The sequence below is a fragment of the Amphiura filiformis genome, chromosome 10, assembly GCF_039555335.1.
Source record: "Amphiura filiformis chromosome 10, Afil_fr2py, whole genome shotgun sequence".
NCBI lineage: Eukaryota > Metazoa > Echinodermata > Ophiuroidea > Amphilepidida > Amphiuridae > Amphiura > Amphiura filiformis.
This window is the reverse complement of record NC_092637.1, coordinates 34159641-34183252: the sequence shown is the minus strand read 5'-3', so window position 1 is coordinate 34183252 and position 23612 is coordinate 34159641. Positions and strand designations below refer to the sequence as shown.

Here is a 23612-nt window from a genome sequence, read left to right as displayed (position 1 = left end):
CGACTCAGAATTGCATAATACGCAAACCCACCATCTTGGTTTGCGCTCATGGTTGAAAGATTAATATACTTCCAGCATTTGTGAACAAGAGCCCAGATTCGAACAATAACTTGCATCTCTTTAAGGGCTGGGGTATGAACGTTTGGACAGTATTTATTGTGGGACATTAGAGCACATCAAACATATCGTATTGCATTCTGAATACGAAGAATGTCCTTCTGATATCAAATAATTTTGATTTTTTGAAATTCGCAATGTCAATACACATTTTATGGCAAATGATTAAAAATTAATATTTTTGATATTTAATAACAGTACTCGAAGTAAACTTTATAAATCTGATGATTTATACTTAAAGCGTATGTAGGTGGGATCAGAGTCTTAGCCAGAAATCAGAAACCACCCGTCCAAGCAGATACCAAAATTTGACCCTCAAATATAAAACAACTTGTATACATCCATGGAAGGGTCACTGGGGTCAAATATGTCCTGATTTGGCCTTAACATGTCACTCTGAATTAGTCTCAATTTCATATAACCTTAAAATCATCTGTTTTAGAGCTATCACATCTGTAAAATCCATTAAATCCACCCGTCTAAAAGTAGATTAGCCCGTCTTAAAGACGGGTGGACGCATGGCTGGCTAAGACCTTGGGTGGGATGAAAAACCGACGATCAATTGAAAATTTTGACCTTTCGTATTTTCCCTAAAACACCAAAAAAAAGTTAGGTCTTTTGGGGAAAAATCCATATCTTCAATATGAAAGGTCAAAATTTTCAATTGATCGTCGGCTTTTTCTTTCCAGCTACATACACTTTAAGAATATATCACTAGATTTATAAAATTTACTTCGAGGACTGTTATATATCGAAAATTTGAAAAATATCAAATTTTAATAATTTGTCATAAAATTTGTATTATATCGTGAATTTCAAAAATAAAAATTATTTTATATCAGAAAGACATTCTTCGCATTCAGAATACAATTCGATAGGTCTGATGTGCTTTCATGTCCCACAAAAAATACTGTCAAAACGCTCATTTCAGATCCCTTAAGCGTCAGTGGTTAAAAGGTTTGCACATGCAGTGCTCAGCGTACATTTTTGGCACAACGTGTTACACGCAGAACATGGCGGAGTCGGTACTCTTTGATTCTACCCCATTTTTACATTGGGGACACTCTGTATTAATACCATGAACATTACACAATACTCACCTGGAAGAATTTTATTAATAGCCTGAGTAAACTTGTCCCTCGCTTCTCCATACTGCCCAGCCTTATAGAGCTCCAATGCCTTATCCTTCATGCTCACTACAGCCGCTGGTAATGGACGATCTACTCTAGGAGCAGGGGATGGCACACCTGGACAGGAAGGATCAGAAAATTTTGCTGTTGAATATTTGGTTTCAGGTCAATAGTCCAAAATAAAGGGACATTCGTCCAAATAGCCAATAGAGGCCGTCATATACCGCCATCATGTGGGTACACGCTGCGATGGTCATTTGATCTCCATGCGCGAAGAGAAAAATCACCGCATTGACGCGTGATAACAGCTGCGTGGCAAGCTGCGCCCTGAGGGTAGTGTCCGATGCATGAACACGCACATCATTTGTACCCACAAGATGGCGAAATGCTGACAGCCTCTATATAGTTATAAACCCCAATCCTTACTCTAACCTTAACCACAGCCTATAACCATGGACTAAAGAGATACAGACGAACTCCACACAGTCTAAGTCTCAGCATCACCCGATGAGAGCTGATCGTTCCAAGAAATGCAAAACTACTTGCACATACCGCAAACACGAAGGCATGCAACGCTGGCATGATTGTTAGACACATCACAATCGAACGATTGGCCATCATGAATATGAGAGAATTCATACAATGCACAGGGACTTTCACTGTTGGAAATGTCTGTAACCTTATAAGCCCTACACAGTGTCAACACGCTATATTATAAAAAAAAAATTTCATAAAGCTTCATACTCCGTTGGTGATCAATATTCTATTGTTGACACAGATAAAGAAAGTTTACATATGCATTGTGATATACACATGTGATCGAATTTTCTATTATACACGCACCTGGATCATAAATGTGTTCCTTTATATAATTGTAATTCTCAAAATTAAATATATCACAATTTTAACTTTCGATTTAAAAATCGTTACGCCAAAAATGCAGTAAAAATGTAACCAGAGCTAATTAGTGTATTTAATTTCAAGTTAGTGTATTTAAAACAAAACCTTGGTTTTACCTCAAAACAAATTTCCTTGTAATAGCAACACCATATGGGATACTAGAGCATGCACAAATCGTAATAATGTGTAGAATAGAACTTGATGGTATCTCATATGATAGTCGTACTATGCTTAGCCTGAGTCGCTCGGCCTATCTCGAACAAAATCGCCATGCGTAGCTATTGAAAAACGAGAGGATTCGCCGTACTATCACAGCAATTTTTGACACGAAGATATAGGGATGATGACGGTGTGCCCTAATCCTAACCCTACACCTGACTATGACTCTAATCCTAACTCTGACCCTATCCATGACACTAACGCTAACGCTAAAGCTAACCCTAACCATGTCCCTAGTCCTAACCTAAAATGCCGTAAATCCAAACTTTCACCCTTGTTGGACTAATTTATGACCCTTCGGAATAATGGGTTGTTCCTAAATTTTTTCAGCTGAAATTGTGAAAAAGATTTATTTTTAAAGGAAGGTGACCTGATATATTTGGAAAATCAAATTCTTTAAAACTTACGTATATGAAATGTCATCCCTTTCAAGCACTCATGCAAAAAGAGCAGGTAAATGTTTTTTTGTAAATGTGACTAATTCCTAATGAAATTACCGACATTTATACAGCGTGATATTGGTAGTCTACAATGTTTTTATTGATGATAATCATCATGATCATGTAATATATTGATTTCAAGTGAAAGACCCTATTTTTCTCAGTACCATATTGAAATTAAAAGTTCCAACTCGGTGTATATCCCAAGATATTGATCATCAAAAACTTATCTAATTAGACTCAAACGTAGTATACCACAGTTGAGACTAATTATTCGACAGTTTTTTGATGATTTCTTCGGAAATATATATATTGGCGGTCAAATATCATTATTTCTTAAACTTCCCTATAGAAACACACAGTTAAGCAATTCATGTGTAAACTGATCAACTAAACATCACCCTCTACAGTTTGTAATGTGCTATTCCAGTTAAAATCCATACACCCCTTTAATAGGAAGGTACCGCATTTCATCAAATAAATGCCCCTGTTCCCAAGGGGGGGGGGGCATTTATTCAAGGTCAATTTTAGAACGATAATTCCCGTTAAAATCATTACGTAAACTTAAAACTCACACTGAAATGACGAACTATGAACTAGAAACACTGACTTCTGGTTCACTTCCGGGTTTCCAATACAGATTTTTGCCAAAAAGTGACGCTATTATCGACCATGTGGGCAACTTAGTAAGCTTACTACACAAGATAGCATGGAAATATCGGCATTTTTGAAACATTTTGGTTGAAAAAAGTGGTGGGGGCGTTTATTTAAGGGGGGGCGACTATTTGACAAAATACGGCATATGACCTTCTACATAAGGAGTGTGAATTTCAAATGAGGTTACATGACCTGAACAGGTGACTCCATTTGAAATATACACCCCCTGTGTGGAAAACTAAAGTCATGTCTTCCGTGAGAGATGTATGGATTTCAAATGAAAAAGCACATTATTTCCATAGCAATCTCATGAATATCCTTCATACCATTGACACTTGGAGACTCTGATTGATGCCCTTGTTGCTGATCTTCCTGACTCTTCTTCTCCTTCTCACTATTCAGTCTATTCTGTTGAGTATCCTTCTCAGTATCGTCGACTTGCACAGGACGACTTACACAGCCACCGTCGACCTCATCTGACTCTCCATTCACACAGGGCTTTGTCTTCTCCTCCTCGTTCACACAGGGCTTGCTCTCCTCCTCGTAGGGAATATTACGTATGATCTCTGGCTCATTCTTCGTTTGAGGCACTTGAGATTCCTGGGCACTATTAGTAGGCAAAATGTGCTCAACTTTTGGTTCTGTGGTACCAACCCCGTTCACAAGCTTTGAACCCCTATCCTCTCCATTCTGTTTACTCTTTGTTTCCTTGACAACCTCCTCATGTGCATCTTCCCACTGTTCCTCCTCACTTTCGCTACCTTCAACTTCTTCAATTATGAGTCGTCTACCACCTTTAGTTGGACTTGATGGTGAAGCACTGTTCTGCCCAGGTTTGGAGGTGGATGCTGCCTTTTCAAGGTTTTCTTGTTTTTTCTTGGCCTTTGCTTCCTTGGAGTCCAAATCAGCAAGCAGGTCCTGTGTAAGTGATAAAAAAGAAAGGTAAAGAGAGAAAAGATTAAAAACTGAAAATATGCGACACGATCTGGACCAGAGGCCAAAGGAGGCACTTTTGAAAATTTAGTTGCTATAATTATTACCTAATACAAAAATTAATATCATATAAATCATATGAAGAGCTTTGTTGCAAAACCCCTTACATCCACTTTTGACTTTTTGAGAAAAACAGCTTTTTTTAATTGTGCAAGTATTACTGGTTCGATTTGATTCAATTTGGGTTTGGATAAAGTGTTGATGAATAGAAACTAAAAGAATAGGTTTGGTACAATTTTGAAGCCTTCCTATTTATTTTATTATATCTTTTATATCGCCTCTTTTGTGGATGTAAGGGCTTTAGCAACAAAACAAATTTACCCCTTTTCTAGAAATCACCTTTGCATTCATATTTGAGCCCATTTGTTTGCACTACTTTATGTAACTTGACTAATGCTTTCAAAATCAAAAAGAAAAATTGAAATATCTCATTTACTTGTTTAATTATGAATTTTTAATTAAATTCGGGAACATGGCATTTTTTGAGTATTTCCGAAGCTACACCTTTTGTTAATTAAAATGATTTTTTTCAAAAAATAGTGACCCAAAAACAGTTCCCTTTGGTTTTAGTAGGTAAAGAACATTCCATGCTACTAGTATACATCAAAAATTAAAACAAAACAATTCTATATTCATTTTATGTTCAGATTTCGAAATTCCTAAGATTTCCCAAACGGAAATATATCATATCTCCGGAAGGGAAAGTGGTATGAAGGTCAAACAACCACCAAAATGTGTATTTTTACCCACACTATAATGTCATGTCAATAACTCAATTTCACCCAAAAGTGGATGTAAGGGGTTTTGAAACAAAGCTCTTCATATACTGAATTGAAAACACCAAAGGTCTAGCATACTTGGTCTAAAGTTATGAAGTTTTGTGATGTGTATTTTCTTTTGTATTTTATTGATTTTTCCTCCATATTTTTGCCTTTATCTCAATTTCAAATTTGCCGCCTTTGGCCTCCATGGACCAGGTCGTGACACATATTAATTTGCAATAATACTGCTGAAAACAAAAAGAATAAGATATTAATTTGCTACACACTCAAAACAAACACACATGAGACTGGGTACAAAATAATGTAGAAGGCTTTTGTGACATGGTGGAGTCAGAACCCCGATTCAGAATTCTATTATAAGTCCTACACATCGTCATCATCCCTATATCTTCGTGTTAAAAATTGCCGTGATAGTACAGCGAATCCTCTCGTTTTTTAACAGCTACGCATCGCGATTTTGTTCGAGATAGGCCGAGCGACTCAGGCTAAGCAGACCATGACTATCATATGAGATACCACAGCGTTTCTATATTCTACACATTATTACGATTTATGCATGCTCTAGTACCCCATATGATGTTTCTATTACAAGAAAAAAATTTGTTTTCAGGTAAAACCAGGGTTTTGTTTCCAGTACACTCACTCGAAAAGCAGTACACTAATTAGCGGGGCCTTGCAGCTTGCTGTGGATATCTTTTACTCCATTTTTAACGTAAAAAATTTGAAATCCAATGTAAAAATTGAGATATATTTAATTTTGAGAATGACAATTATACTTTATAGGTATAAAGGAACACGTTTAGCCCATTTAGTTAAGTTCCAGGTGCACGCCCTATAACACAATGCATATGTAAACTTTCTTTATCTGTGTCAATAATAGAATATTGATTTCAACGGAGTATTGAGCTGTATGGAAAAAAATATTTATAATACAGGGTGTTGACACTGTGTCCTATCTCTGTGAAGTAATTCTAGCATATCCTGCGATTTTCACATAATCCATTTTGGTGTATTCCTAGTCCGTTTGGGTGTATTCCTATTACATATGAATGTATTCCTAATACAATTTAGGTGTAATCCTAATACATTTTGGTGTACATTCCTAATACATTTGGGTGTATTCCTAATACATTCAAGTGTATTACTAATACATGATTTGGGTGTAATCCAAATACATTTTGGTGTACATTCTTAATACATTTGGATGTACATGTATTCCTAATACATTCAGGCGTATTCCTAATACCTTTGGGTGTATTTCTAATACATTTGGGTGTATTGCTAATACATTCAGGTGTATTCCTAATATCTTTGGGTGTATTTCTATTACATTTGGGTATATTTCTAATACATTTGAATGTATTCCTAACACATTTGAGTGTATTACTAAATACATGATTTGGGTGTAATCCTAATACATTTTGGTGTACATTCTTAATACATTTGGATGTATTCCTAATACATTCAGGCATATTCCTAATACCTTTGGGCGTATTTCTAATACATTTGAGTGTATTACTACGACATTTGGGTGTAATCATAATACATTTGGGTGTATTCCTAATACATTTGGATGCATTCATAATACAGTTGGTGTATTTCTAATACATTTGGGTGTATTCCTGATACATTTGGGTGTATTCCTACAGTCTGAATTGGGAATACACCAGATGTATTTAGGATACATTCAGATGTATTTGGGATACACCCAAATGTACTAGGAATACACTCAGATGCATTTGGGATACACCCAAATGAACTAGAAATACACCCAGATGCATTTGGGGCACATGCAAATCTACTAGGAATACATGTAGATATATTTGGGATACACCCGAATATACTAGGAATACACGTAGATGTATTTGGGATACACCCAAATGTACTAGGAATACACCCAGATGTATTTGGGATACACCCAAATGTACTAGGAATACACCCAGATGTATTTGGGATACACCCAACTGTACTAGGAATACACCCAGATGTATTTGGGATACACCCAAATGTACTAGGAATACACCCAGATGTATTTGGGATACACCCAAATGTACTAGGAATACACCCAGATGTATTTGGGATACACCCGAATGTACTAGGAATACACCCAGATGTATTTGGGATACACCCAAATGTACTAGGAATACACCCAGATGTATTTGGGATACACCCAAATGTACTAGGAATACACCCAGATGTATTTGGGATACACCCAAATGTACTAGGAATACACCCAGATGTATTTGGGATACACCCGAATGTACTAGGAATACACCCAGATGTATTTGGGATACACCCAAATGTACTAGGAATACACCCAGATGTATTTGGCATACACCCAAATGTCTGTCCAACACGGAGCCTGATGATAAGACCCGACCAACATTGTTACGGGGGGGAAGGGGAGATCAAATTTAATTCATGGTCCTAAACTGTCCCAAGACTAAATTCTATGATTGTAGCATGGCCATGAACTATGCTCACATATTTCATATTTCATAAACAAAACTATCTCTTTACATCACATTGCTCATGTTATCTGCTTCAGACAGCAAATACTGCATACTTGCTGTGTGGAACCAGACATAGCATTAGCTTACATTGTATTTATTTTTATTTATTTATTTTACCACTAAAGCAACAATATCTATCTATATCCAAGGGATAAGGCCCTATCTGCAATTAATAGCTGCCATGTGTCATATTTGTGATGTGTACAATATAGAATCCAGAAATTGCCATATATCTACAATATGGCAGCTATTGCAGATAGGACCAGCATCCTTGTCCTACCCCTCGATATAATAACAGGTGCAGAGCGCATCAATTTTCACATCTATATATCTATACGGTCCTGTGCTCATAAACTCACATTGCTAGCCTGCTGTGCAGACCCAACCATGGCCCGCTACTATTGCAACGTGTTACTGTGTGTGATTGCGAGCGCATCCTTGTATGGATTTGTGTGTTGCAATCCTGGCATACGAAGTATCGACTCTGCTGCTGACGATCCAGCATCAGAAGAAATCATTGAAGAATGCATCATTGATCCGGGCTTGGAAAAACGCACCATCCTGTTAGAGCAAGCCGCAAGAACATGGGGTGCAACACTCCCGCCAATGCTAGACCGCTTATCTGAAATCTCAAATGCGATGCAAACACATCTGCAAACGCCACAGGTTGACCCTGAACCAACAGGTAGGGGCTGTTCACCTATTCCAGTTGAAATCCATACACCCCCTGTGGAGGACATGAACTTCATCTCCCACGCAGGGAATGTCTACAGATTTCAAATGAAATCACCCATTTATGTAACCCCATTTGAAATTCACACTCCCTGTGTTGAAGATTAAGGTCATGTCATAGGGTGTGTATGGATTTCAGCTATAACCCACTGAGAAAATACAAAAGCATGATATAGCATTTTCTTTTTTTAATTTCATGAATTTTGCCAGTGCAGTTGATTCATTAAATTTTCATGCATATGAATATTTTTTCTTCCTAAATTTTAATACCCCAAAAGTATCATGCTTACAGCATATCAAGTTTCAAAAGCTTAAGACTATACTAAACCACAAAAAAATTAGTGCCGTGGATTTCTTTTGATTGAAATAAATTGGTAAAATTCACAATTCTTTGATAGATTAAACATTTTTTTTTTTTTACCTTGGACCCCATTTTGAAAGATGAGGTGCAATTTAATCTGACGCAGAGCAATTTGAAGTTCAGTCTCAGACAATCTATATAATAATACGCTATTCTCTGTCTGTTTGTCTGTGACTGCTAATGTGAGGCCGTCGTAGGTCGCACAGGGCTCAAACTTGGTGGGTGGGTGCAGCTTGGTATGCGGAAGAACGAGTTTAAATATTTTTTAAGGTCAAAGGTCAAGGACGGGGTCAAGTTCAATTGAAGTCTAATTTCAAATACTTTAATCTGCAAATCTAGCCATGCCATTGTGTTGACCTTGGACTATCAAACAAAAGTTTCCACGGTGACATTTTTGTCAGACCAACGGTTAAGAGGTAAAAGGTCAAGAAAGGTAAAAATTTCAAACTGCCCCTATGAAGCTCAAACTTGGTGGGTGGATGGAACTTGGAATAACAAACAAACGTTTCCACGGTGACCTTTTCGTCAGACCAACGGTTAAGAGGTCAAAGGTCAAGAAAGGTAACAAATTCAAATTGCTCCTATGGAGCTCAAATTTGGTGGGTGGGTGGACCTTGGACTAACAAACAAAAGTTTTCACGGTGACCTTTTTCGTCATATCTACGGTTAAGAGGTCATAGGTCAAGAAAGGTAAAATTTCAAATTGCCCCTATGGAGCTCAAACTTGGTGGGTGGGTGGACCTTGGACTAACAAACAAAAGTTTCCATGGTGACCTTTTCATCATACATACGGTTAAGAGGTCATAGGTCAAGAAAGGTAACAATTTCAAATTGCTCATATGGAGCTCAAACTTGGTGGGTGGGTGGACCTTGGACTACCAAACAAAACTTTCCACGGTGACCTTTTTCGTCATACCCTACGGTTAAGAGGTCATAGGTCAAGAAAGGTAATAATTTCAAATTGCTCCCATTGAGCTCAAACTTGGTGGGTGGGTGGACCTTGGACTAACAAACAAAAGTTTCCACGGTGATCTATTCTTCAGACCTACGGTTAAGAGGTCAAAGGTCAAAAAGGTAAAAATTTCAAAAAATTTTGCCTATGGAGCTCATACTTGGTGGGTAGGTGGAAATTGGACTAACAAACAAAAGTTCCATTGTGACCTTTTTGTCAGACCTACGGTTGAGAGGTCATAGGTCAAAAACAAAGATTTCAAATTGCTTATGGAGCTCAAACTTGGTCGGTGGGTATAACTTTGGCCAAGGAAGCCCAGGTTTGAGATCTGCAAAAGCCAATAACTATGACAGCCGAGAACCGCGAAATATATGGTAACCGCCTAGTCAACATATACAGTCAGTACAATGTGGTATCACAATTTTGCACCACAAATTGCACTGCAATAGGGCTTATTTCAAATGCTGGGTATAGCACATGACTAACTCTATATCACTCTTTTGATTCTATTAAAAAGGTATGGACTGTACTGATCTATTTGAACAAGGCCACACAACGAGTGGTATCTATCAGATTGGATCTCATCCCCACAGCATCCCCCCACACGACCCATTTTACGCATACTGTGACATGACGACTGACGCAGGCGGTTGGACTGTTTTCCTACGCCGCTTTGAAGGCACCGCTGATTTTTATCTCGGTTGGGACGCCTACGTTGAAGGTTTCGGCAATTTGTACAGCGATCACTGGCTTGGACTTGACCATATCCATCTGTTAACCTCGCTTGAAAACTACGAACTTCGCGTTGACCTGGAAGCTTTTGATGGTATTAGCAAAGCCTACGCAAAGTATGATACATTCCGCATTTCAGACGCAATAGACAATTACAAGCTCTCCATTGGTACATACAGTGGAGACGCCGGAAACGGACTTCTCCCTCATGATGGGCAAGCATTCACAACCAAAGATCGCGATAACGATAACTACCTATCTGGCAACTGCGCTTTTGAATACCAGGGGGCATGGTGGTATAATAACTGTTTCGGTTGGAACGGAAGCACTGGTAGCAACCTGAATGGCCTCTTTCTGACTGGACAAGTTCAAAATGATAAAGGTATGGTATGGAAAAACTGGAAGGGAAATGAGGTGCTCTGGGTGGCCGAAATGAAAATACGACGCAAAAATTAATGACCATGCAGTGGCCATGCATAGATGTACAGTGCTGATTGTTTGGACTGTATAGCTAGTAGGTTTATACCAAGTATTGAAATCACTAGTAATATATGAGATGTTATTAAGCAAAATCAGTCGAAAGTCGGAAATAATTGATTTTTAGATTAGCCAAACAAAGGAAGTATTTCCTTTTGTTTCCTATTGTTTTTGAAACTCTTTAACTGCTCATATCTTTTGAGTTGGTTGTCCATATTCAATGGGGTTTTCTGCAAAATGTAGCTTTGAAAATGTTGTACATTCAGGACTATAAGAAACTGAAAATTGAATATGCCTGACTTCAGAATAATTTTGCTTGATTACAAGTTACACATACGAGGGTCAGTCAGTATGTTTTAAGAGTTGACTTGTGACGTCATATGTGGATTGTTTTCATGGCATTTCTCAATGATTACATATAAACACTGTACCTTTGTCTTTCAAATAACACATGTAAAAATTATATCACACACATGATTACGTAACAGCATTAGCATAAAATCAATAGACTAGGGACACTGCCAAATCACGCAAAAAGGCGGTCCTTTTAAATTACAGCAAAGACACATGTTTAAAATGTCCGAGAATAGCAAAAGTACAACTCAATTTCAGTAGCTGACTCTAGACCATTGATTTTATGCTAATGCTGTTACGTAATCATGTGTGTGATATATTTTTTACATGTGTTGTTTGAAAGACAAAGGTACAGTGTTTATGTAATCATATATGCCATGAAAACAATCCACATGACGTCACAAGTCAACTCTTAAAACATACTGACTGACCCTCGTACAGGCTAGTCTAATATGTTTTCCAAACTTTGTGCAACTAATTTGTCCAAATACGAAGGCTGCAGCATAAACAAAAACTTGATATGAATGCAATGAAAATAAAAACTTGATATGAATGCAATGAAAATAAAAACTTGATATGAATGCAATGAAAATAAAAACTTGATATGAATGCAATGAAAATAAAAACTTGATATGAATGCAATGAAAATAAAAATGCATCTTATACTCATGAGTAAGTCATTATGTATAATGTCTATGTAAGAAAACTCAAAATCGCAGATATAAAAACAAGACTCGTCGTCAGGCAGGAAAAACCTCCTATGTCATTGGCCCCAGAACATGTTTAAAGCAAAACCTCCTATGTAACCTTTTTATGCCTATTGGCAGTTTTGTTTTAAACATGTTCAAGGGCCATAAGTACATCTAAGGAGGTTTTTCCTGGCCAACGACGAAGTGTGAAGTAGTTCAAAATCAGCAGGCCGTGAAAAATTATACACATGAAAATTACAACTTTAAACTGGAAATGTAAAAAAAAAATTAAGACAGATACTTTTCATTACTTCCAAGAATCTTCTGCAAAGGACACTATGGTAATTACAGATGAGCGCTGCCCCCCCCCCTACCACCACCACCCCTTGTAAGCCTCCCCTCCAGCCCTATTTATGTACTAGGATTACACCCAGATGTATTTGGGATACACCCTATTGTACTTGGAATACACCCAGATGTATTTGGGATACATCCAAATGTACTAAGAATACACCCAGATGTATTTGGGATACACCCAAATGTACTACTAAGAATACACCAAGATGTATTTGGTATACACCCAAATATACTAGGAATACACCCAGATGTATCTCAGTGGTGTTGGCAGGTAACCTGAATATGAACTTCAAAAGGATAAAGTCACTAGGCAAACAAGACCGGCACGTACACAGATATCATCTTTCCCTCGTACTTCCTTAATAACCTATGAATATAGTCAGTGCCACATAACTCTACGAAGGGATGAACTATATACCCCCTATTATTTTTTCCATATCTTTACTTTATCAATATTGTATAACCTTGTGACTTTATCAGGTGGCTTTGGGAAGGTTACACTGGTTTCAATTTTGACACCCTTATAACCAAGCTTTAAGATTTTTTTCACATGTACCAAACATTTCTCTAAACCTCCAAACAAACCACCCAAGGCAGTTTAGGGCTATTTATACCATCCTCAGTCCAACAAAACCTACCACCTGTTTCAGGTAACAAAGCGGGCACCTCCAACTTAGCCACCTGGGGGAGTTTCGGGCTAATCAAAACCATCCTCTATTCAAGAAAACCAAGCAACCTGGGTTGCCTGACCTTCAGTGAGCTGGTGCTAGGCAACACAGAGGGAACCTCCAACTTAACCACCTGGGGAGTTTAGGGCTAATCAAAACCACCCTCTCTTCAAGAAAACCAAGCAACCTCGGTTGCCTGACCTTCAATGGGCTGGTACCAGGCAACACAGAGGGCACCTCCAACTTAACCACCTGGGGGAGTTTAGGGTTAATCAAAACCATCCTCTATTCAAGAAAACCAAGCAACCTGGGTTGCCTGACCTTCAGTGAGCTGGTGCCAGGCAACACAGAGGGCACCTCCAACTTAGCCACCTGGGGAGTTTATGGCTAATCAAAACCATCCTCTATTCAAGAAAACCAAGCAACCTGGGTTGCCTGACCTTCAGTGGGCTGGTACCAGGCAACACAGAGGGCACCTCCAACTTAACCACCTGGGGGAGTTTAGGGCTAATCAAAACCATCCTCTATTCAAGAAAACCAAGCAACCTGGGTTGCCTGACCTTCAGTGAGCTGGTGCCAGGCAACACAGAGGGCACCTCCAACTTAGCCACCTGGGGAGTTTAGGGCTAATCAAAACCATCCTCTATTCAAGAAAACCAAGCAACCTGGGTTGCCTGACCTTCAGTGGGCTGGTACCAGGCAACACAGAGGGCATCTCCAACTTAGTCCCCTGGGGAGTTTATGGCTAATCAAAACCATCCTCTATTCAAGAAAACCAAGCAACCTGGGTTGCCTGACTTTCAGTGGGCTGGTACCAGGCAACACAGAAGCCACCTCCAACTTAGCCACCTGGGGGAGTTTAGGGCCAATCAAAACCATCCTCTATTCAAGAAAACCAAGCAACCTGGGTTGCCTGTCCTTCAGTTGGCTGGTGCCAGGCAACCTAGAGGGCACTTACAACTTAGCCACCTGGGGGAGTTTCGAGCTAATCAAAACCATCCTCTATTCAAGAAAACCAAGCAACCTCGGTTGCCTGACCTTCAATGGGCTGGTACCAGGCAACACAGAGGGCACCTCCAACTTAACCACCTGGGGGAGTTTAGGGCTAATCAAAACCATCCTCTATTCAAGAAAACCAAGCAACCTGGGTTGCCTGACCTTCAGTGAGCTGGTGCCAGGCAACACAAAGGGCACCTCCAACTTAGCCACCTGGGGGAGTTTAGGGCTAATCAAAACCATCCTCTATTCAAGAAAACCAAACAACCTGGGTTGCCTGACCTTCAGTAGGCTGCTGCCAGGCCACGGTTGTTTGATGGGATCATTTATTAGTTTTTCAAACAAAACATAATGTACAACCCAATTTTAGGCATAAACAGCTTAAAGCGGTATCATGCTAATGTATACAGATGCTTTTGAGACATTTTCAACTTAAATTTCTCCTTATTTACAACATTATGCATTTTCACAGCATATTTTAAAGCTTTTTCGAATATAAAATGTATCTATTTATGACAAGATTGGTGGCGCTATTTAGATACTGGAAATTACTCTTTCAGGCTTTTAATACAAATAATTCCTTTTATTTTTTGATAAAATATGTTTATAAAATTTCTTTTTTGATTGTTTCACCTATTCCACCTGTTTTAATGGCGGTATTGATTACTTACCCCTTGCAAATTAAGAAATATGATTTATGATAAATAGCGCCATCTATAGTTTGTATTTTTTTAATAATGAACCCAATGAACCAAGCAACCTGGGTTTCCTGACCTTCAGTGGGCTGGTGCCAGGCAACACAGAGGGCACCTCCAACTTAACCACCTGGGAAAGTTTCATAAATCATAAATATCAGGGTGGCCAGCATTCCACAAGGGCCAAGACTTCTGAGGGGAAGCTGCATTTACTTTGACTAAGCCAATGGCTGCAAACTGATGAGTCGGTGAAAAAAATTATGCTTTCCTAAGGTGAGTTTGTACACATCTATGAGACTGGCATTTGGTAGTGTAATACCAGTAGACCAGGGAAGATATTGTACCCTTCCCAGAATCCTTTGCAATATATTCCTTTGCCCAGGTTCCCTTTAAAATATGCACTTTACATGTTGAGAATAGGCTGTCCAAACAGAGGTTGCTTTTTCATTTTGAGAATAGGCTTTCCAAACAGGGGTTGCTAGTCAACAAAGTATCATAATTTGCTAGATTACCGTGCTCATGTGCTGTTCATCGAGGTACATTTTGTTACCTAATACCCACTGAGCTACATAGGCCTACAAGCACAGAAAACAGAAACGGCAGCAATGCATTATGGGATGTGCAATATATCTTCTCTACCATACACCATGCAGACACAGGAAACAATACTTCAGGGAGTACCATCTATCTACATGATACTCGGTGCATCCCTGGGATACCAACTGTTACCAATTCAACCCCACAGAACAAAATGCAGGAAACAATTCTAGTTAGTATCATCCATCTCACCTGACATTGTTACGCTACAAAAAAGGTGAAAAGGTAAAATGTATGGTCACGTTTCAAACGCTTTCAAGCTTGCATAAACCCCAAACTCATTCAGAAACCACTATCAAGAGTGTTCTATAAAACATTTCTTAACAGAAAACAGAAAAAACAGTGTCAACACTGATTTCCAAGCATGAAAAATTCTACAAGATGATAATTTGAAGGTGTGCAGCTCATGTGGTGCTCTTTATTTCTGGCCTTTTCACCCTCCACTCTTGATCATTTTTTTGTTCCGCAGGAACTGTGGGTTCACTTACACCCCATCCTCCTGAACAGTACCTTAAAATATTTCTAGCATTTGAAAAGTTAGGAATCATAACACCCTAGTTCAGTGAAGAGACTATTTAAAATATTACTCCGTTTCTTGCACAGAGATGTTTATGTTATTAGCTATTTGAAAAAGTGTATTGCGTGTGTGCAGTGTTAGTTGTGAAGAGTTGATGATCTTGCATCCAAGAAATGAAACTATTGGAGCCAGTGATTGGCTGAGTTTTCTAACTAGTTTAAAATTGCTGGTTTCTTTGAAATGTTGTTGAACAGTGTATTAATGTATTGAAAAACACTACATAAGTACACAATGTACAAAGTACCCTTCCTCTCCCCTTGTTCTCTCCCCTCTCCTCTATTTTACCCCTCTCCTCTCCTCTCCTACCATCCACTCCCCTCCCCTCCTCTCATGCTGTTTTCTACTTCTCTTTTTGTCCCGGCAAAGTTCAACATATTATCCAACTCAAACATGCAATAGGATATTCCAGTTGAAATCCATATGACCTGAATCTTTCACACAATGATTATGAATTTCAAATGGGGTTACCAGAATTGGGTAACTCAATTTGAAATCCACTCCCCCTACATGGAAGATCAAAGTCATCAAGGGGTGTATAGATTTCAATTAAAATACTCCAACACATACAGATACTAAATGTTGAACCCTCACCACCACGCAGGAAAGGCATTATGGCCATGAACTATGCTCACATATTTCATATTTCATAAACAAAACTATCTCTTTACATCACGTACACCTATCTATATAGAGGGGATACTGCAAAGGCCCTACCTGCAATTAGCTGCCAGGTGTCATATTTGTAAATGTGTACAATATAGAATCCAGAAATTGTCATATATCTACAATAGGGCAGCTATTGCTGATAGGGCCAGTGTCCTTGTCCTACCCCTCGATATAATAATAGGTCAAGTGCGCATCAATTTTCATCAGACTTCCACCTTGATCACGTTCACATCTATATATCTATAAGGTCCTGTGCTCATAAACTCACATTGCTGACTACACCAGTCTGCTGTACAGACCCAACCATGGCCCTCTACTATTCCAACTTGTTACTGTGTGTGATTGCAAGCGCATCCTTATATGGATTTGCGAGTTGCAATCCTGGCAAACGAAGTATTGACTCTGCTGCTGAAACTGTAGATGTCCCTACTACTGACGCTCCAGAATCGGAAGAAATCGTAGAGGAATGCATCGTTGATCCGGGCTTAGAACGACGCACCATCCTGTTGGAGCAAGCCGCGACAACATGGGGTGCAACACTCCCGCCGATGCTAGACCGCTTATCTGAAATCTCAAACGCGATGCAAACGCCACCAGTTGTCACCGAACCAACAGGTATGTTCCATCTTTTTTTCTGCTTTTGACAAATTGTCAGGCATTGGTATTCCAGTTGACATCCATACACCCCCTATGGAAGACATCACCTTCATCTCCCACACAGGGGGTGTAGATTTCAAATGGAGTCACTTATTCAGGTAACCCTATTTGAAATTCACACTCCCTGTGTGGGAGATTAAGGTCATGTCTTCCATTGGGGGTGTATGGATTTCAACTGGAATAGCCCATTGAGACAATATAAAAGCATGATAAAGAATTTTTTTGCGTGCATGAAAATTTCATAAATTTCGCCAGCTCTGTGTGTTGAAATGAAAATGACAAGTTATCTTAAAATTGCCATATCTTCTGATTGAAATAACCAATTGGTAAAATTCAAAATGTCTATGGCAGATAAAACAACACTGCATCAAAATAACATTTTGAGCCGTGCTCCTTTGGTCTCCCCACCAATGTTTTCTGTTATTTATATTATGTTTGTATAGTATTGTATGGTGATAAGACCACTCACTAACAGTCGATCTTGAGTTTCCCGTCACATAATTTCTGAATCATTATTCATTATTTTTCTGCCTTTCATATTACGACCAAACATGCATGTAAAATGTGTTACTTACTGCTCACTCACTTAAGGGATCCAAAATGAGCGTTTATTGCGTTTCGACAGTATTTTTTGTGGGACATGAGAGCACCTCAGACTTATCGAATTGCATTCTGAATACGAAGCATGTCTTTCTGATATCAAATAATTTGCATTTTTTTTAAATCACAATATAATACAAATTTTATGACAAATTATAAAAATTTGATATTTTTCAAATTTTTGATATATAACAGTCCTCTGAGTAAATTATATAAATCTAATGATATATTCTTAAAGTGTATGTAGCAGGGAGGAAAAGCTGACGGTCAATTGAAAATTTTGACCTTTCATATTGAAGATATGGATTTTTTTCCCAAAAAGACCTAATTTTTTTTGGTGTTTTTGGGAAAAAATCCATATCTTCAATACGAAAGGTCAAATTTTTCAATTGATCGTCGGCTTTCCATCCCACCTACATACACTTTAAGTATAAATCATCAGATTTATAAAGTTTACTTTAAGTACTGTTAAATATCAAAATATCAATTTTAATGATTTGCCATAAAATGTGTATTAAATTGCTAAGTTCAAAAATCAAAATTATTTGATATCAGAATGACATTCTTCGTATTCAGAATGCAATTCGATATGTCTGATGTGCTCTAATGTCCCAAAATAAATACTGTCCAAACGCTCATACCCCAGCCCTTAAAGATGGATGTTTAAATTAGTCCAAGTGAGATTAAAAAGTATACTATTAAAGAGGCTGCAAGGTTGGTAGCCAAATAAATTTTGATTTTGATTTTTTCCACTAAAAATGAATAAATATTCATTGTTTTTATTGTACCAGTTTTTATCAGGTTTTTTGGAAAATCACAATAATGAATTCAAGGTCAGAAAATTAAGTGAGGGCGGGTGACTCAAAATAGACTTTCATTAACCTAATAAAGTGAAACTGAATCATTTTAATTTTTTCAAGTTAGGTATAGCATATGACTAACTCTGCATCACTGTTTTGACTTCACCAAACAGGTATGGACTGTACTGATCTATTCGCACAAGGCCATACAACGAGCGGCATCTATAAGATTGGATCTCATCACCACAGCATCACCCCACATGACTCGTTTTACGCATACTGCGACATGACGACTGACGCAGGCGGTTGGACTGTTTTCCTACGACGCTTTGAAGGCACCGCTGATTTTTATCTCGGTTGGGACGCCTACGCTACAGGTTTTGGCCATTTAAACAGCGATCATTGGCTTGGACTCAAACAGATTCATCTGTTAACCTCGCTCGCAAAATATGAACTCCGCGTCGACCTGGAAGCGTTTGATGGAAGCAGAGCCTACGCAAAGTATGATACATTCCGGATTTCAGATGCAATAGACAATTACAAGCTCTCACTTGGTACCTACAGTGGCGACGCCGGAAACGCACTTCTTCCTCATGATGGGCAGGCATTCACAACCAAAGATGGCGATAACGATAACAATAATAACCCTGGCAACTGCGCTTCTCAATACCATGGGGCATGGTGGTATGATAACTGTTTCGGTAGCAACGGAAGCACTGGTAGCAACCTGAATGGCCTCTATCAGACCGGACAAAATGATAACGGTATGGTATGGACAAACTGGAAGGAAGTGAAGTGCTCAAGGTGGCGAAATGAAAATACTGACGCAAATAAATTAATGACCATGCAGTGGCCACAGAGCTGATTGTTTGGACAGTATGGCTAGTAGGTTTATACCAAGTATAGAAATCACTAGTAATATATGTGATGTGATTATCAAAGCAAAATCAGTCGGAAGTCGGAAATATTGATTTTGAGATTAGCCAAACAAAGGAAGTATTTAATTTGTTTCCTACTGTTTTCAAAACTCTTTAACTGCTAATACATGTATCTTTTGAGCTGGTTGTCCAAATTCAATGGGGTTTTCTGCAAAATGTAGCTTTGAAAATTATGTTTACAATCCTGTAAGAAACTGAAAATTGATCATATCTGACTTCCGACTGATTTTGCTTGTTCACACCACACAGGCTACCTACTTATGATTTCCAAAAATTGTGTCACTAATTTGTCCAAATAAACATGTTATCAATACGTTTTGGTATTGATCAAAACGTTATAATAATAACATCTTGTTGTCCGGTTATATAAAGGTCATGCAAAACATCTTTAAAATGTTTCATAATGAAAAAACACTGCAACAACACTTTAAAAAATTTTATGGCAAATATTTTTTCAAAATATGTTGTCAACACCTAATAACATAATAATGTTTTGCATCAAGTTTTATTTTCAAAAATATTTTTTGGATGTTTTTCAAATATTTTGTACCCTCCTTTCATAAACCCTTTATATAAAAAATTTAAACGTTTTTTTTTTTCATAAAACGTTTTGTGTTTGCTGGGTAATAAAACAAATTCTGTCGATAAATGTTATATAGTAAAAGTGGAATTTTTTGCACAATATTAATTTTAGCGCTTTCGGTGTTCAACACAACGACAGCTAAAATAAATTGGAGTTGGACAGGAAAAACCTATGTATCATTGGCCCCTGAACATGTTTAAAGCAAAATCTCCAATGTAACCTATTGTTCAAGGGCCACAAGTACATAGGTTTTTCCTGCCCAACAATGAAGTGTGAAGCAGTTAAAAATCAGCAGACCATGAGAATTATACACACGAAAATGACCACTGGAAATGTAAAAAACTGATAGTGCCTTTAGAAAAAAACACCTTGTTTGATACAATGGGTAAATTCCATTTTAAATCCACACACCCCCTATGGAAGACATGACTTTAATCTTTACCCATTCAGGTAACTCAATTTAAAATTGATACTCCCCAGAAAAAAGATTACGGTGAAGTTACATTGGGGGGTGTATGGATTTCACATGGAATAGCCCAATTTTCACTATGGCCTCAAAAAATAAATTGTTTGATTGGCGAAACATAAAAAAAAATTAGGTAGGTAGGACCATTTAAAAAAAAAAACTTTTTAAACTGTAAATTGCATTCGATAAAGGCATAGGAACTTTTTTTCTTTTTTCTTTTTTTAATTTACAACAAAAAAAGTCTAGGGTCGGGCCTACTTTCGGTCGGGTTACGCCAATCAAACAATTTTTTAGGCCTAATCTATTGCAAAGATATAATAATTACTAAAACTTGTTTTTATATGAAAATAGTATTAATCATTTAATGTGAACAAAACATAATAAATCTATTTTATTCTTCTGCTTTGTTGTGTTCATTACTGGGCTGTTAAGGTCATATAATTTTGTAATGAATTAACATTAAAATATCTAAAGAGCCTTTTAAGGTCATATTAATTTGCAATGAATTAACACTAAAATTTCTAATTTTTTGTCTTGCTATATGGTGGTCAGTCCCATCAAATTTCATGAGCCTGCAACAATCTATGGCGATTTGACCACAGATGACCTCAAATGACCCCAAAATGACCATGCTATTTAGCATATTTTGCACTGAAAATCTAATCAGGTTGAGAACCTCTGGCCACGCTACTCCCTATCAAGTTCGCGTAAAAGCTGGCAACCAAATTATTTTGGTTAATTCGGGTATATGCTGAATTATAAAATTTTGTCTGCCAGCCAACCTAATATATTGGAACCATGTGACTCTAAAAAAGACCCCCTCCCCAACTCCCTACATGATCATACAGGGGGTAAAAATAAAAAATGCTCCAAATTCACTGAAAAACATGTCAAATTATTCGTCTGGGTCTGAGGATCACAAAAATGTAACATATTTGCATGTAGGACATATAGTTTACCAAGTTATGAGGTTCAATAGGTCCAAGGTCAATTTGCATGTTATACAGGAGTGAAAAATTAAAGTTCCTCCGATTTTCATAAAAATGGCCGCAAACTTTCCTCAAGTTCAAGGGATGTCAAGTTTAGAAGATAGATGATAAATAAATGCAAATTCCATTGAATCATATATTATGGGAAACCTACATATCTTTTGACTCTTTGCTGTATGCTAACTAGACATCACAGATAGTTCAAACTATTCTTTTTCTGAAACCTCTAAGGTAGGGAACAATTTGCCTCAATTTTTAAGAAAATTGGAGAACTTTGACTTTTGACCCATACACAACAAGCAAATCGACCTGTGACCTCTTGTGCCCCATAACTTCTTAACGACAGGTCGTACACACACAAACATTACATTTCTAGGATCCGTGGGGTCAGACGCATAATTTGAGATGTTTGAAAGTGTTATTGGAATAGAATTCATTTTTGCCCCTATACGATTCTATGGGATCATTTGGGGGTTTTTAGGGTCACAGGCTCAAAAATATTGCTTGGCAGACAACAAATTTAAAACAAAAATAAGCTAGTTACCAACTTTTACGCAAACTTGCCGCTAGGAACATGATTTTACCAAAATAGAACCAGTCTACATGTAGTAGCCCATACGGATCTCCCGATAATCTGTTCACCAGGTATTTTGATCGATACACATACATTATGCAAATTAGGTACATAATTACCATATTTTGTGCTGAAAAACTAACCAGGTATAGTCATGCTGCCCCTACCAAGTTTCATCATCATAGCATTTACACCCCTCACACATACCCCCCACCCACCACCATAGTGACCATTAAAGTCTCCCTTTGAACATGTTGAACATGAACATAGGTCAGGCGAGAAAAACATGTCAATCATGTCTGTAGGCCAACAGTTGGCAATGCTAGAGGCCGGTCGACTGCATATCCGTCTTGACACGCTTTTCAATACGGAATAAAGGCTAACCTCTCGTGACATCATCCAAGCAGCAAAGTTCATTTCCCATTGAAAAGCGTGTAAAGACGGATATGCAGTTTACCGTTCTGTTATAAGCAAAAGTGTGTCGCCTGAATTTTTTGTCCCAATTTTGGGAATTTTGTATTTTAAATTTTTAAGCATTTTACACAAATGCGCTCATGTTTCATGTTATGTGGCTATCTATCGCTACATGATAGTATCAAATTATTAGACACCCTTTTTCCATTAAAATGTCAGTTTGCTTGGGGTTCTGCAGTGGCGTAGCCAGCACTATTTCATAGGGTGGGCAAAGGGGGGGGGGGGGGCCAGCATCCCACAGGGGGAAGGAAGAGGGTAAGACTTCTCACAGCTGCCCTCTTCCATTCCCCCCCTTGGCCAAGCCACTGGGGTTCTTGGGGTGTCAAAATCTTCATTTTCTCCATTTTCTCTGCGCTCTGTATTGAAGCCCACCCTCACATGTCAAAAATTTGATCACACCTAATCAAGGTTATTTGAACCAAGTTTAAGCCCAATGGGACATATTTCAAAATTTGATCACTACCCCTTCCTATCACTGGCCATGCTGCCCTCCTGCACTTGCTCCCATCACCGTGCAAAATTGCAGCTCGATGCACTTGCCCCTATCAACGTGCAAAATTTTAAAAGCATGGTAAAACGCATGGCCTGAGAGCAACTTGATCCAAATTTCAAGAAAACATTCAGATGACCTACGGTGACCTTGAAATTATGTGACACAATGCCATAACATGAAGGCCCGCATACTTCACCTATGACCTAAGTTTGATATAAAATTGGATCGCTTGGACCCATATCTATTGGTCTCGCTATGAGTTTTAAAATATTGGACGAGACGTAGTTGAGTCTAATATTTTAAAACTCATAGCGAGACCAATAAATATTGGGCGTAAAGCATCCAATTTTATCATTATTATGTTTTGGATCCAATATTTTCACACACTTGGATTCATCAAAACATATAGCTTGCAATATGACTTGGAATATACA

At 38.1% G+C, this 23612-nt stretch overlaps 2 protein-coding genes across 2 annotated transcripts in view; one reads left to right on the top strand and one right to left on the bottom strand.

Annotated features, from left to right (window-relative positions):
* LOC140161812 (sperm-associated antigen 1-like) overlaps positions 1-23612 on the bottom strand; it is a 72727-nt gene that overhangs the window by 12346 nt on the left and 36769 nt on the right. The window contains exons 11-12 of the mRNA XM_072185110.1: positions 3790-4381; positions 1218-1364 (exon numbers count right to left, since the gene is read on the bottom strand). Coding sequence (XP_072041211.1) covers positions 1218-1364; positions 3790-4381 — 739 coding nt within the window. The remainder of the gene's footprint in view (positions 1-1217; positions 1365-3789; positions 4382-23612) is intronic.
* Positions 16863-19946, top strand: LOC140162778 (microfibril-associated glycoprotein 4-like). The gene is made up of 2 exons (XM_072186077.1): positions 16863-17219; positions 18835-19946. Exons 1-2 carry the CDS (start codon positions 16910-16912, stop codon positions 19524-19526), a joined length of 1002 nt encoding a protein of 333 aa, XP_072042178.1. The 5' UTR covers positions 16863-16909; the 3' UTR covers positions 19527-19946.

Coding starts and splice junctions, on each gene's coding strand:
- LOC140162778 (XM_072186077.1), top strand. CDS start 16,910: ATGGCCCTCTACTATTCCAACTTGTTACTGTGTGTGATTGCAAGCGCA. Junction 17,220..18,834: donor AGTTGTCACCGAACCAACAG/GTATGTTCCATC, acceptor TTCACCAAACAG/GTATGGACTGTACTGATCTA.